The following is a 16,902-nucleotide window of genomic DNA, read 5'->3' as shown; positions in this document are numbered from 1 at the left end:
CCTAGCAGAGAACCAATTAATTACTCACTGAATCGTTGGCCCAAAACAATAAGGGAGAATTATAATGAGATCTCAAAAAAAAATAAAATTACAAAACATGTCCTAAAAATTGTTACTCCTCCAATCCTTAATATAAAACCCATTTAACTAATTTGATTAGATTAAGAAAGTTAGGTAAGTTAGTTAATTATAAGAAATGTGAAACGTTTTTCCTAAAATACCATAATCATCTTTCTTAATACCCCTCTTCCTCTTTTACTTAATTATGGTTAAGGGAGTATTCATAGGAATGATTTAAAAAAAATTGATAAATATGATAAATGAGTCTTATATTTAGGACAAAAATCAACTCAACAATTAGGGCCTATATTAAGGACCGGAAGAGTATTCTCTACTTTAGAACCTGTGATTTTTTTTTTCAGGGCAGATTTGTTCCAAACAGCCTTACGTTTTCTCTTTCTCTTAATTAATGCGTTTTTTACCCTAACGGTGAACTAATTAATCATTCGTTGAATGGTTGGCCCAAAAGAGTAAACCTAATTTCCAGCTCACCCGAGTTTATTTTATGGCAAGAGAATATTATTGGATAGATCACATTTATTTTTAATGCACCTTTCAATAGGTTATACTATTCTTTTCTAAACATTTAGATTTCCTATAAGAAACTTAATTTCTTTTTTAACATTAATTAATTACGCCTCTTGTTCGTTGTTATTGGATTTTGCTTGTCTATATCTCGCACAAGAAACCTCTAATCTTGACAGCAATATACTAAGCCGGATTCTTAATATCAGATTTAGTTTGTAATTTAATTTGAACTATAAACTAAATTTTATATTGAGAACAGAAAGAAGTATTTTTAGAAAAAACATATAAAGAGATACAACATATAATTATTTGGTTATATAGGCACCAAGTACTAGAACCTTTTATTATAAATTTTTTTTTTAACGCAAGAAGTAGACTCCGACAACATAGTCTTCTCAGCTGTAGTCGTCCATGATCACCTAAATGACTTCAGAAATGGAAATTCTCCTCTTACCACACTCTTTGAGATGCTTGCTCCTCTTTCTTACTGGAGAGGAAAACTCTGGAAAATTCTCAAAGAACATAATATTTGGGACTTACCAACTCCCAAACAAAAATGATTTTTTTGTCTGTATACCTTTTTCAGGAACTATGGTATAAGTGCTGACCAGAGGCTCTACACAGACAACCGTCTGATCCTCCAAGTCACCATCCCCTCATGGCCAAGAAAGGAAGCATTGCTAATGGAAAAAATTGGCAAGACATTAACTGCACTTAACCAGCCTGACACAGGAGAAGACACTTCATGTCTTTCTCTCGGACCTTTCCCTCCAAACTCATCGTCTGCCAACAACACAACACTTGAAGAATTCTAGAGAGATTTCATCCTGAGTGCTGTCAGACCTCCACCAAATAGGTCACAAGTCCCTCCACCGACAGAAGCCGCCGAAGACCCTTATGATGGTGACAAAGACTCACAAATTCAACTCACTCAGCCTGAAGGACTCTATCTTCCTCAGCCAAGCTTTCAGTCACAACTCCCATTCCTCACAGGAGAATCCCAGGACCCCAACCAAGAATTCATCTGAAAAAGCACAATATGTTCTTCCTTATTCTGAAAGCGTCATGAAAAAGGTATACAGACAGAAAAATCTTTTTTGTTTGGGAGTTGGTAAGTCCCAAATATTATGTTCTTTGAGAATTTTCTAGAGTTTTCCTCTCCAGTAAGGAAGAGGAGCAAGCATCTCAAAGAGTGTAGTAAGAGGAGAATTTCCATTTAGGTGATGTTGGATATGTGGGAAGTTGGAAACTAGATGGATAAGATGGATAAGGGTCATAGATGGTTTGTGAATGATCCTTTGCGATGTCTGACTCGATTCTTTGCAAATCCTTTCAGATTTGTGATAGTTCTTGCTCTTTTCTTGTAAATTCTGGTCCAATATATCCTTTCTCAATAAATTGCGTTAAATCTGTATCCAGTTGGTAAGCCTGAGAAGTCAGAGTCATATAAAGCTGCTTGACTTGATCAGAGACCTGGTCAAGTCTGCTCGTCAGAGTATCAGTTGTAAGAGTCAGCATGTCAAGCTTTGAATCAATCTTTGTCAGAGTTCTATTCTGGCCGATCGCATTCTGGGTCTGCCAGTTGAGAACTTTTTCTGCTGCTGAGACTGGTCTAGTTTCACCAGTAGGAGAGATTTCTGTTGGAACAGAGAAAGGTCTTGCTGTAACCTTTGTTTCTCTGTTGGTTCTTCTTTCAAGAGGAGGAAAATCCTGCTCATAGGGATCCATCATTGCTATACACGAGACGGATTGTTGGATGGCAGGAATCATTGGATCTGGTTTTTGTCTAGGCAGGAGGTCTTCATGACCTGTTTCTTTAAGCAGATCATATAGAGATAATCTGCTAGAGGGAACAGTAGGGACAGGAGCCTTCCAGCTTCTAGCCTTCTGCTTCGGACCATGATCATCATCATCATAGTGATGATGGTAATGTTTGTAGGAACAAAGAGATGTATTCTTTTCCTTTTTCTTCTTTTTTATGGCATATCTGATGGGGTAAGACCATCCATCATCATCTTCATCGTCAGAAGCTTCCCACCAGTATGGTGTGTCACAATCACAGTCCGGATCACATTCTTCTGGTGCATGATCCCAAATGAAATGGCCATTTATGTGAGACACATAACATGGCTTGGCTTTCTGGTCTATCCAACCAATAGGAGGTTCTCCCTTAGATGAGACATAGGCCGGGGTGATAGTGAGAATACGTCCGGAAGATACAGAAGAACTTTCCTGGCTTGGCTTGGTGAACACTGTCTTGACAGTGCCATCTGGAAGCCTTTTTATCTCAGGAGGGGTAGAAGTATGAACATCCCTTTGTACACCATGAAAGTGTTTTTCATAGTTGGTGATCCACTCAAGAGGCATCAGCTGAGCAAGTTCCTCTTTTGGGATTTTTCTAGGAATCTGGATGATGGAGGTATCATCATCTCTATCAGAAACCACATAAAGAGCATCTTTGGTGGAATTTGGGAAATGAAGATCAAGAGCATGGTTCTGGAGTCTGTAGAGAACTTGATGATGAAGGGTTGCTGTGATAGCTCTGGGATCTTGCTTTGCTCCAACTATCTGGACTTGGATTTTTAGTCTGTTCGTCAAAGTTGGATCTGAAAGCTTGATATTGAAATCAGGGGCCATGGTAAGGATGACACTACCATTGCTAAGAGTGGTCAGAACAGCGCCAATCAAAGCATTACTGTAGGTAGTATAGGTAGTATCAACTAAAGCAATTTTAGCAGTGGCTGGAATTCCTTTTCTCCCATGGAGTGTAAGAATGAGGCGCACAGCACCAATATGAAGATGGGTATAACCTTGAGCTATCCACTCGTTGATCAATGGTTGAGGTATGTCAATAGTGACATATTGTTCAGAGGAAGAAGTAGGAAGACCACAATTTTCTAGTTTGGTAGACTGGACTACTTCTTTAACATGAGGTCTCTGAGTGGAGATCAAGCTTCTAACATTTCTAGTGACACGATTGGTACGATGATAAACGCTGTATGGACTAAGAAGAGGTAGATTCGTTTCTTGGACTCTAGCATCTTCAGGAAGATGATCTATCTCAACAAGGTTTTCTATTTTTCTGGAAAGAGTTCTCCGAACAGAGAAGGGAAGTCTTTATGGAGTAAAGGAAGAAGAAAGGCGAACGGGTTCAAGACTGTTTAAAGTTTCACTCATGATAAGACGGTATCTTCTTACTCACCTTCACTAATGATATCTCACGTCTGTCAGGAATTGTGCTAGCTCTGATACCACACGGGGGTGTTAGCTGAATCGAACCAAGCTAACATAGTCTGATATTCAAGGCTCCAGTCCAGGTAAGGCCACTCATTCTCAACTCATCAACAGGCCACGTTAGGACTCTCAGCTTTGAATACCAGAGCTAGGATAACTGGAAAGATTGTCACTAAACACTCCTTCATGGATCGTGGTCAGATTCTATTTTCTGATGCACAGGATCCTCTTAAAGAGGCAAGTACAGAGCATACTTAGAATCTCTGGTGACAGAAGAAAGATATCATAAGTGAGGCTTTCAGAAGAAGAGAGAAATTTAGAGAGAACTCATGAGGAAAGCACACTAATATTATACAAGGAAGTCGATACAACTCCTTTTGCCCGTAACTGAAGGCAGAGTGGGGTTTATATAGGGGTTCGGGGTCACTATATGACAAAGGCCTAATAGTACATCTCATGATGACGGGTAGACGTCATTATGACCTATCCTAATGATGAGGTTCACTTTAATGATTACAAAAGGACGAATAGACTACAGGACAAACTACTTTAATAAAGCTACTTTTACAAAGCTACTTTTCTAAAGATACTTTAATAAAGTAAAAGTAGATGACGACATAAGTGTGGATTATCCTCAAGTCTGAATTTTTTATTGCAATAAAGTTCTCACAAAATATTCTACATGCACACCTAGCACCATGAAATTTCTTGGGGGCAACAATACAAATGAATGTTTTCAGCAAAAATGTCACATATGTTATCTACACATAATGTTGGTTACCTTAGTATGGTGGGGTACACTTGGTGCAGTATTATAAAGTAAAGGATATTACCTACATTTAATATAAATGATAGTTTTACTTCATTTTAAAATATTCATGTGTAATAATTGTTGCATCTAAAGAAATTCATAGCGACTACGCATAGTAAAGTTCTTCACGAATAGATTTGCATGTTAATCCCTTTTTTGATCTCACAAAATTCATAATCTTACATTTTCATTATGAAAAACTTCACAAATTTATCAATCCATGTTAGAAGAAAATAGAGGGAAAAAAAATTCTGATGCACGCTTATACTTTGTGATTTATATCTCTATACGGATAGGAAAATTTTACAAGAGAAGGATGGGAATTTTTAAATATACTTTGTGTATATAATCTTTAGACGTCGACAAAATATCTCGTAAAACCATTATCTATAATAGAATAATGCTGCAATCCTCAAAGACAACCATGCGTTTAGGAGAATCATAAAGTGGAAGGAAATGGATTAGGAAATTGATTTTTTTCTTTTTTATTTTTCTTCTTCTTCTTTTGTATTTGTGTAAAAGTCAACAAGCTTACGTATGTTTTGATAAGCGTAGCTTCATTCTTCAGCATAACTTTCACGTTTGGAATCAAAAGCAACGATAAATAAATATCTAATTATCTCTACAACCATTTTTTCTAAGTTGTGGTTGTGAAACTTCTGCTGATTTTAGTAAGCTCCCAGAAATCAGAATCCAATTTATTTAAATTCCTTTTTAGAAAAAGCAGTGTACATTTTTTCCGGATGAGGTTTATTTTGTATCTGGTGATATAATTGGGAGTAGAGCTGGGTCATTTCCTGGCCATGTTTGTCATGTCCTTAATCAATAGAAGTCATTGTATTATAATTTTTTTGTTTTCACGAAATTTAAACTGGAGAGTTTATTTAAGAGGCATTGGGTCGCTTCCAGGTTTCAAGTGAACAAATATTTTATATCAAATGAAATTGAGTTATATACATATTTGTGCGCGCGCCTGTTTTGTGTGATTAATTAATATCTTAGATTGAGAAAAAAAGTTCATCCAACATTTCCGAACTTTAATATTTTAGACACTGATAGTCCACTGAATTGCATATTTGTAATGTTTTGTGATGATTTTTATTTGAAAACATGGCTTTAAGCCATCATTCCTAATGAGGAAGAAAACAAAGAAAGAATATATAAAATCATGTCAGCGTGCTAAATTGAATGATATTCATTTCAGTAAATATATTAAAAATTAGATAACTTTATATATTAAAAATTAATTAAATTATTTATTTGTAACAAGTATGTATTGATTGATAATTAATTGACAATAAAAATATTTTTTTTACTCATTTTACAATCTGTAAAAACTCCCATGCAGTTGATTGGCGCATCATCAACATCATGCACGTCGTTGTACGATAGTTTTATGGATGTCATCATCAAAATTGTGGGGCGGTGGAGTGATGATAAAGCACCAGCAAGCCCGACGAAGCTGCTGGTGTGTCTTTTCACTTTCAATTAGTGTGTGTGTGTGTCAGAGAGAGAGTGAAATTGAACCCTACTTGTTGCCCACTTGCATCTCATCAAAGGTGGACGTGGACATGCATGTGCTTCTCATGGCACTGTTCATCCATCAATCAATGAGTAAACTCAAATCTGTTTATTGATAATGCACAAGACGTCACATTGCGCACGTCAAATGCGTCGTCCATGTTTGTAACCGGTGACTTTAGTCATCATTAAGCAAGATAATAACCATATAAACTGCTCATTTAGTTGTGTTTGAGTTAATTTTCATTAAACGTGCCCATATTTTGATCTATAAAAAAGGTACGAGACTCTTAGCTTTCAGACAATTCTTTCTTTCTTGCTCTGGTATTCGACCATACTGAGTTCTTCTATCTTTCATTGTTCTGGTCACTCTATTCTTATGGTAAGAATCCGTTTAATTTTTTAAAATGTCATTTCTTGTTTTGTTAGTAGTTGCGGAACATAGGACACGACTTGAATTAGCTAGTTATTTGCGGATGTTGCTGCCAACAAGTCTTTCGTAGCATAAGTGAGGAATTGGAAGATCCACTTAAGCCCTTGGAGAATTTAGTTACTATCACTAACAAGACCCTCTTTCTCTCTAACCCCATTCGATCTTGCTTTCCTCTTTCCAAAGCCGTTTGTGAGATTCTTTCCAGTTGTTTTTTTCCCCCCTTCCGTTGAATTGTGCAGATTTCCAGCTGAAATATGGAAATTAAATCTCTTCAATTGTAGCTGACTTGTGGCTATTTATGTGAATTTTTTTCCCTCTGGGAAGACTATTGAACAAACTGGGGGGTTTGCTTGCTTCTTCTTTCTTCCGTAAACGATCATTCTGGGTTTGTTTCAGAAGAGGCTTCAATACGCGGTTGTGTATTCCGCAAAAGGATTGAAGAAAACTAGTATATTTCCAGAAAATTCCATCTCTATTTTTTTTTTTTGCTGATAAAAAGATATTTTCCGAGTATTAACAATTTCTCCATTGCTAAGACTTCTTTTGTCCATCTTCCCTGTAACTGTAATTCCTATGAGAGGCTTAAGCTGTGTCTCGACTTGTGATGAACTCCCAATTTAATTTTATAATGAATCATAAACTTGATACTGCATGGATTGTGCATTTTATTGTCTGTGCGAAGTACATCTCTGTTCTTGTTAACAAAAGTGGGAATTTATTATATTGATTTCTGACAAATAAGCATTGCCACAGGCACACCACTTTGGCGCAATGGGTCAACATAACATTAGACACTGCTATCTTGTTACCTTTTGGCTAGGATATATTTTTACAATTATACTGGGAATTCATCTTTTGCTTTCTCTACAAGTCATTAAATATGTAAAGTCCAAGTTTTTCTGATGAAGAACTATTGATCCCTGTTATGTAGGATCAACAGAAGCTTATGGATTTTCTAGCATCTAAATCGTACGAGGAAATAAAGGAAGTAAGCAAAGGTATTAAAACGTTGATAGGTTCCTGATTTGGACGCTGCGTCCACATTGATCCAATTCTTTTCGAGTGTATGAATTCATTGACAGCTCTTCTAACAAACTTAATCTTGCAGGTGCTCATGGCACTGTTTACAAGGCAAAGAGGAAGAATAGTGGAGGTGGAGCCACCAGGGTTGCCCTTAAATGTATCCCATTAAAACAAGGTACAAAAAACCGGACCGGATACTCAACTGATTGAGATAGTGGTTTAAGAGTCAGTAAGTCATATTGGTCAGACCGATCATGTTAAAATAATACAATTTAATTGATAATAACAAAATAATGTCAAAAAATACAACGATAATTAAATTGTAACATTTACGCTTTGACAGAGAAAAAAGAAGATTATGCCATAGGTTTATTAATTTGTAATCTAAGCCAGCTGTTAGCCTGTTCTTTTTGATTTGACTTCGTGCTCTTCCACTCGAAATGCCATGGGTTTCTTAATGAAAACGCTATTTTGATGTGACTTGGTGCTCTTCCATGTTATTGACCATGAAACATCAGAAAATCTTACTTAAGTTTTCAGTGTTCATCAACGAGACAAGTTATGACCTCTCAGAAGTAGAAATTGCTAATTTATCATTGTGGCTTTTCAGGTCCTGCTGCTGAAGCTCACGAGCAACGTCAACGTCTTGCTAAGGAGTGGGAAGTGCTGGAGCAACATGGGTAAGCACAATTCAGAAATATTTCTTCAACATTTTGCGTTGCCGGTTAAGCTTTTGAAGTTATTTAATGACTTATCTGTCACAATGACTTCATAATTCAGAGGCAAAAACTATATCATTAACTATAAAGACAGATTCAAGAATGGAAATACTCATTGCTTTGTTCTCCAATATATCGAGCACGACAAGCCTGAGGTAAATTTCCCACATCTAAATGGAAGTTTTGTGTTATTTTCTCTGTTTTCACTCTTATGATTTTTGCCCTCACATAGGTGTTAAAGGAGGAAATTAGTATTGATCAGCTCCGACGGTATGGTTACTGCATGTTCCGGGCTCTTGCAGCTCTTCACGAGGGGGTATAAAGAATTCTATTTTTGTAACATATGCAACCCTAGGAAAATTAGAGGTTCTAATGATTGCTTATGCATACGCAGGGAGTGATACACACAGATGTTAAACCTGGGAGTTTCCTTTTCTCCCGTAAGCTTAAAAAAGGGTATCTGACTGATTTCTATCATGCCAGGGTTAGTATTTTGTTTCTGTAGCATAACATGAACAGATTTTTCGTGCTGTTCAATATAAATCTGTTTTATCTTGTAATTTAGCCTATTGTTGCTGCTTTTCTCAGTTTCCGGATGAGAACCCTGTCGACGGCTCTCCCATGCCTTCAAAACAACCAATTGCCAATGATGCCGCTGGTCCTGGAGAGCAGATAAGAAAAGGTCCTTGGGTGGGAACAAGGGGCTATCGGGCTCCAGAGGTAGGCTATGAATGTGAGCTTGTTGATGAAATGAATGGATTGAAAAATATAATATGACTTTTTCTAAGGAAGCAAGAAGCTTGATGGTGATCGGTGGGTACTCTGTGCAGGTATTGTTCAGGTCTCCACATCAAGGTCCTAAGCTTGACATCTGGTCTGCCGGCGTATCCTTGCTCTATCTCATAATGGGAAAAACTCCTTTCACTGGAGACCCTGAACAGTAAGAATTTCTACTATAATCCAACACTTACAGCATGCATGGCTTATTTACCTTCACTTGTCATTCTTACAATTTCCGTTACCCGTAATCTTCAGGAGCATAAAGGATATAGCTCAACTGAGAGGCAGTGAGGATCTATGGGAGCTTGCTAAGCTACACAATCGGGAATCCTCATTCCCTGCGGTATCTATCTATTATATATGACTGGAATCTACTCTGACTTTTGATTCAAATTCATCATTACAACTTAAATCTAACTGCTTGTGTTGTAGGACTTATATGGTAAACAAGGTTTGTCACCTTTGCGATTTCAAGTTTGGTTCGAAAAAAGAATGAAAATTGAGAAACGAGGGTTCCTGGAAGTCTCTCGAGGGTTCCTGGAAGTCTCTCGCGATTTAAGATTACTGCTTGATCTCTTGGACAAGTGCTTGATGGTGAACCCTAGACTGAGAATCGGTGCAGAGGAGGCCCTTAAGCATGAGTTTTTTGCTCCATGCCGTTAGAAGAAGGAAAGGCAACGTGAGTGTAGGGGTGATCATGAGCAATGCCCACCCAAGCCCCCTAAAGTCAAGAAGCAACCCAAAAAATAGTTGGGCATTTAGCAGAGCCAGGTGTAGGGCAAGATATGCCATCGTGCATATCTGGCATTACCCAGAATTTATATATATAATTCTATTTAATATATAATATACATAAATTTATGGGACAATTGCAATAAAAGACCTTGAAATATATAAAATTGCCATTTGGGTTCTTCAATTCATAAAATTGCTATTAGAGACCGGATCTTAAATATCAATTATGAAATGTTGAGAAAAAGGCAAAAATGCCCTCTCATTCTCTTTCCTCCATCTCACCTTCTCCTTCTTTTTCCTTCTTCTCTCCTCTCTCCCGCTTCGTCCTTCTCTTTCACCTAAGCATTTCAACTAAGCATTTGAGGCAATCGAATAGATTTCATTTGTGTTTGTGCTGAGTTGTGGGTGGGTACGATTTTTTTTTTGACCTCTCTTTCAACCAAGCAAGCAAAGCACCCGCCTGGGTCCCAACCTTTTTTTATCTTTGAAGTTAGAAAGGGATGAACAAATAATCAATCAGCCCAACGAGAAGCACAAAAGTTGAAATCCAAGCCTTTCGAGTATAAGCTAACAACTCTAACATCCTTGTTGCAGGGTTTGAAGAGGATGCATTTTGAGAGACAAGTGAGTGAAGCCTAGCCTACCAATAACACCCCCACATTCAGACGATTATATGTTATCAAATGATAATTATATGTTACTTTATCCATGAATGCAGTTATCAGATGATTGCCTGGACTTGATATTGTCAAGAAATGTTCAAAATTAGCTTTGATGTCACAGATGTTAGATGGTTATCTGGACTTGTTATTTTCTATTAGAGACTTATAATTTCCTGTTCTAGACCTGTAATTTTCTATTTTAGACTTATAATTTTCAATCTCAGACTTGTTATTTTTTGTTGCAAACTTGTAATTTCCTATATCAAAGTTGTGATTTTTCATTTCAGGCTTATTATTTTTTATTGTAGACTTGTTATTTCCTATTACAGACTTGTTATTTCTTATTGTGGACTTATAATTTCATATTGCGGACTTATAATTCTTATTATAAACTTCTTATTTCTTATTGCAGAGTTGTAATTTTCTATTACAAACTTGTCATTTTCTATTGCAGACTTTTAATAACAAGTGTTGATTTAACGCCAATGAGATGCCAATGACAAGTTTATTAGGGTGAATAATAAGTTTAGTAACACAAGCGACAAGTTCTGATAAGCATTTGATAGGAATTTAAGTTTGTGTACTAAAATGACAATTTTCACATTCCTAGACGAATGACAACTTCAGTAAGGCTAATGACAGCTTTAGTGAGCCGAATGACAACTTCTGATAATCTACTCATACAAATTTAAGTTTAAACTGTTAAAATGACAGAATTTTCATATTTCTTTACGAAATGACAAGTTTAGTTAGTCAAATGACAACTTCATTAGGACAAATAACAACTTCTGATAAGGTTTTCATACAAATTTGAGATTCTATGTTAGAATGATTGAATTTCCATATTTATTTACGAAATGACAAGTTAGTAAGGCCAATGACAACTTCTGATAAGCTACTCTTACAAATTTGAGATTCTCTGTTAAAATAGCTGAATTTTCACATTTATTTATGAAATGACAAGTTCAATTAGGCTAATGACAAGTTAAGTAAGGCCAATGATAAGTTCTTATAAGGTTTTAATACAATTTTAAATTTTTCTGTTGAAATCAGAATTTGCAGATTTTCTTGACAGTAAGCACTTTTGAGATAGGATTCATGACAAGTTCAATTAGGCCAACGACAACTTAAGTAAGACTAATAACAAGTTTTGATAAGATTTTCATATAATTTTAATTTCTTTGTTGAAATGAGTAAATAAGAAAAAAGAAGAGATCCTGTAATGTAAAACTAAAATCAAGGAAACCAAAACCAAGGGGGAAAACACCATCTTGGGCGCCCAAGCTCCTCCGCTTTGATACTTTCCCATGGTTGCTAAAAAAGTCTTGCTCATCATTCTCTTCATGGTCGCAAATTTAGGATGCCCCAACCTCATATCATTCTTCCCAACCTAGCAGCATCCATCGAAGGGTGAGCCCAATCTTGCAATCAAAACCCCATTTGAGCTTCTGTGATTGAGCAACACTGTGAAGGGGTCAGGTCAGTCCAATTCTCCCAACCAAACCACACATGTGCTTTCCCTTCTTTTTGTTCCAAAATTATGTGGGCTTTTATCAGGCAGGGTCAGGATCTTTCGGGCTCGACATTAGACAAGAATCTGGCCTTGCCCATATGCAGCCCTACATAAGAAGGGATTATTGATGAGAATATCTAACTTTGAGATTTTCATCATATCAGAATATTATGGTCTATCAACAAGTTACTCAAATTTGCATTAAATAATTTCCCCCCTAAATTTTTATTATGAAATCTCTCAACTAAAATATGATTATCTTTTAATATGATAGGCTCATGGTTTAATTGAAATATTCATTTAGTTATTGATTTAAATCATATATATATCATATTACTGTTCAAAAATTATATTATATTTTGATCGAAACTTCGACAGTAAAACTACAAATAGTGTATGTAAAAATTTCTCTAATTGAATGGGTTAATATGAAGTAATTTTTAAGTTTTCAAACTAAGACTAAATTAAGAAAACAACAACTTTTTTGGGGATATTATTAACTGGTTTTTGCTAAATTATTGTCAAAATGTTTTCTTTTGAAAAATGCTTCGGTAAAGTTATTTATATTTATTATGTCAAGTTTTCTAATCATATATGGTCATGTGTTTTCTATGTGGGTTTATAATTAAAGTTGCTTATATCAAGTTTTCCAATCACATATGATCAATGTGCTTTCTTTCTTTTCTTGTTAACTTCTTTTTTGGGACCAAACTTTTTCTTGTTAATTAAATTTCGTATACATAACTTGGAAGATAAGCATTCGACGGTAACCATGTTGCCTAGATAAGTTTTAGTTTAAAATCCTGAGGTATGTCTTTAAATTTGAGACACTGCTATCTTGTTGACTTTTGGCTACGATATATTTTTACAATTATGCTGGGAACTCACTATTTACTTTCTCTACAAGTCATTAAATATGTTTAGTCCAAGTTTTTCTCACGAAAACCTATTGATTCCGGTGACGTAGGATCAAAAGGAACGTAAGAATCTTCTAACATTTGAAAGTTTTTATTCGGGAGCACTAGGCACTAGAAAGTTCATTTTGAAAGTTTAAAATCATGAAAATGTTGCCCAATACTGAAAAAAATATTAACGATTAATGTTACTATTTTAATAGTCAGCTTTGATTTTCATGATAGATATTACTACAATTTTAAACTTTTGAGATAACTTTGCACTTAAAAAATTTTCGAATGCCCAGTGCTTTTAAATGAAAATTTTCAGGGTAAATTTGCATTTACATATGTCCAACGCACATTAGGCATGAACGTTGCTTATTATCCAATTTGACAGTTCATAGTTCATAGCACATTGCTTATCATCAATAAAACTAACCCAAGCATTCTTTTTCTTGCCCCATCACCATTTATATATTATTAAAAATAATTAAAGCGACATAATCATTAGTACTCCAATCGGGCAATCTTCGAATTCTCAGCCATATAGGATCAAAATTTTTCACATCGATCCTTTTCTTTCATTCAGTCCATGTTATTGACCACGAAACATTGTTCGTTTTCGCTATTCATGAATGACACAAGTTATGACCTTTCAGAAGTAGAAAGTGCTAATTTTATCATTGTGGCTTTTCAGGTCCTCATGCCAAGGCTCATGGGCAATATGTTACTAATGAGCTGAAAGTGCTAGAGCGATTTGGGTAAGTACAATTCAGAAATATTTCTTGAACATTTTGCTTTGCCAGTTAAGCTTTTGAAGTTAATGACTTTTCTATGACAATGACTTCATAATTCAGAGGCAAAAACGTCATCATTAAATATGAAGGCAGCTTCAAGAATGGAAAAACTGATTGCTTTGTTCTAGAACATATTGAGCACGACAGGCCTGAGGTAAATTTCCCACATTATATGCAGATTCCCCCCCTCACATACGTGTTAAGGAAGGAAACTGATGTTGTTCAGCTCCGATGGTATGGTTACTGCATGTTCCGGGCTCTTGCGGCTCTTCCCAAGCGGGTATGAAGACTTATATTTTTGTAATATATTTACTAGGAAAATTAGAGGTTCTAACGATTGCTTATGCAAAGGCAGGGAGTAATACACAGAAGTGTTAAACCTGGCAATTTCCTTTTCTCCCGTAAGCTCAACAAGGGGTAGCTGCCAAGGTTTGTATTTTGTTTCTGTAGCGTAACATAAACAGATTTTTTATGTTGTTCAATATAAAACTGTTTTATCTTGCAATTTAGCTTCTCTCAGGATCTGCATCAGAAGCCGGGGAATATCGGTAAGCTTCCAGTACTCTCTCAGCTTTACATGTACATTCCCTAATAACTGAAGTCCTAAGGGAATGATAATTGAAATGCTAAGTCTTTGTTTAGGACCAAATGAAGGGGAAAAGAATTTGAGGAGAACCAAGAAGAAGAATAAGAAGAATGGAAGTTAGGCAGCGCCACTGTAGATTCGTTTCCCCTCATATTTTGTTTGAATGTCATTAAACAAGGATAAAGGAATGGCGAGATCACTGTAAAATTCCACGTTCGCATATGATTTTGACTGAGTTAATATCTTAAGAAAGTTGATCGGGTAACTTAGAATATCACTAGCTTATGCATTGTAATCATCTCTTGAATTTTCTGCACTTGTGGAAAGATTTGGATTTTGTAGGAGTTAAGATAAATACTCTTGTTTTCATTCCTTCCCTTTTCAATTGCTTTGAATGAGATGTAAGAATTTTGACAATTCGGTTGGTTGCACGAAGACCCCATTTCTATGAGGCTCTACTACACGTCATCAGCATAAATAATTATTTGGGCAGCTTTCTGTTTGCTGGAGCTTATAGTATAATTTACAATCAATGCAAATAATTGCAATGGTGTGGTTCAATCGCTAATTACATCAAATTTTTTGTTGAAAATTTCTACAGCTTCAACCAAATGCAGAAAGTTCCCAAATGTCAATTTTTTGGAAGCTGCCAATCAACAGATAACTAATGCCTCCAAATCAATATTAGATCCTAAGGACAGCAGAAGAAAGGCTGTGGTGCAGTCGAAGACTAAAAATGACCGAGGTAGTGGGCAGGTGATGAAAAGTCAAGGTGCAGACGGCTCTGGCGTAACTTCGGCGAAGGACGTCACCAGCGCAAGAACATCACTTGAAAAGAGACCGAGTCTGGCAAGGCCAAGGAGGAAAGAGTTGATTAACATCTTGCAAGAAACGCTGTTAGGTCCGAATCAAGAATTATCAAACACTCCTATGAGAAAGCGGGTTCCTGCTCCTCGTAATAAGATGGAGAGTGAGCATGTCTACATCTCTCCCATGCCTTTGAACTCAATTGGCAATGATGCCACCGGTGCTGGATTTCTGAAGAGTAAAGGTTAGATGCTTTTATTCGAGGGCTATATAGATGGATGGTGGACAAACAGAAATCTTTATATTTAATACTTTTCTATTTGCAGGGAATGGAAAACAGACAAGAGAAGGTTCTTGTGTGGGAACAAAAGGCTTTCGGGCTCCAGAGGTAGGATGAATGTGAGCTTGTTGATGAAATGAACGGAGCAGAAGTGCATACTTTTTTATGTCAACACCATAAAACTATTGCTATATTACACTTTCAGAGACATGTTAACATACTCAGACATGGAATATCTTGCATAAAATGCTATCCTAATAACTCTGAAATTAAATTTCTCTATTTTATCGAATGTTGCTTATTACCCTTTGCAATTCCTTTGATAAGGTAGAAATTGTGTTTTTCATCTTGTTTGGCAAGGATGGTGTATATAATTATTAGTCTCTGTAGGAACATTAGAATTAGTGAAAATTCTGTCACTGTAAGAGGTTGTTTTTCTTTGGATATGCTGTTGTGAAAATAAAAGTATAGCGGACTTTTTAGATGTCTCCTTTTTCTTGGATCGAAAAATATATGACTTGTTAATTTTTATAAACAAGCAAGAAGCTTGATGGTGAACGGTGAGTACTCTGTGCAGGTATTGTTCAGGTCTCCACATCAAGGTCCTAAGCTTGACATCTGGTCTGCCGGTGTATCCTTGCTCTATCTCATAATCGGGAAAACTCCTTTCACTGGAGATCCTGAACAGTAAGAATTTCTACTATAATCCAACACTTCAGCATGTATGGCTTATTTACCTTCACTAGTCATCCTTACAATTTCCGTTACCCGTAATCTTCAGGAACATAAAGGATATAGCTAGACTGAGAGGCAGTGAGGATCTATGGGAGGTTGCTAAGCTACACAATCGGGAATCCTCGTTCCCTGCGGTATCTATCATATGAGAGTGGAATACACTCTGAATTTTGATTCAAAATCATTATCACAACTAAAATTTAACTGCTTGTGTTGTAGGACTTATACGATAAACACAGTTTGCCATTTTTGCGACTTCGAGATTGGTGCATAATGAACACTAAGAGACCAGAATTCCTGGAAGTCATTCCCGGTTCACTGCTTGATCTCTTGGACAAGTGCTTGATGGTGAACCCTAGACTGAGAATCGGTGCAGAGGAGGCTCTTCAGCATGAGTTTTTTGCTCCATGCCATGAGAGCTTGAGGAAGGAAAGGCAATGCAAGAAGGAATTATTGAGTTGAACCCACGTGTTTTATATCACAAATCATTACTCACTAGCATAGTTCATGTTCTGGAGTAGGAGTTTGTGATTTTGTGTAGCTTAACATAGGTTGTTTTACATAAATCTAAATACAAAATTACTTGCTGGCAGGGCCCCCTTCCTGTCATTGAAACAAACATTAGGCAATGGAAGTAACAGTGTAAATATCTTTCCTCCGAGGTATTCTTTTGTTTATTACAATGTCACTTGTAATGAATCAGAGATGTAATGGATGTCTCCAATGGTACAAGCTGAAATTGTGCAGTGCCGATAATGTGTGCATTAAATTAAATATTTCTC

At 36.3% G+C, this 16,902-nt stretch overlaps 1 protein-coding gene across 2 annotated transcripts; it reads left to right on the top strand.

Annotated features, from left to right (window-relative positions):
• The first annotated feature begins 6,495 nt into the window (after window positions 1-6,495).
• On the top strand, window positions 6,496-16,870 carry LOC114730030 (probable cell division control protein 7 homolog 1). 2 transcript variants are annotated; one of them, XM_028917051.1, is made up of 11 exons: window positions 6,496-6,536; window positions 7,519-7,585; window positions 7,696-7,785; window positions 8,221-8,290; window positions 8,391-8,484; window positions 8,562-8,645; window positions 8,724-8,813; window positions 8,918-9,049; window positions 9,160-9,269; window positions 16,167-16,254; window positions 16,340-16,870. In XM_028917051.1, the coding sequence occupies exons 1-11, from the start codon at window positions 6,534-6,536 to the stop codon at window positions 16,580-16,582; spliced, it is 1,071 nt and encodes a 356-aa protein (XP_028772884.1). In that variant the 5' UTR covers window positions 6,496-6,533; the 3' UTR covers window positions 16,583-16,870. The 2 variants fall into 2 exon arrangements, with proteins under 2 accessions (XP_028772884.1, XP_028772885.1); XM_028917052.1 differs by lacking the exons at window positions 16,167-16,254; window positions 16,340-16,870 and adding exons at window positions 9,365-9,452; window positions 9,542-9,848.
• The last annotated feature ends 32 nt before the right edge of the window (window positions 16,871-16,902 follow it).

The sequence above is a fragment of the Neltuma alba genome, unplaced genomic scaffold (assembly GCF_004799145.2).
Source record: "Neltuma alba isolate B1F8T4 unplaced genomic scaffold, ASM479914v2 tig00012699_pilon, whole genome shotgun sequence".
NCBI lineage: Eukaryota > Viridiplantae > Streptophyta > Magnoliopsida > Fabales > Fabaceae > Neltuma > Neltuma alba.
This window is presented reverse-complemented; position numbering and strand designations above follow the sequence as displayed.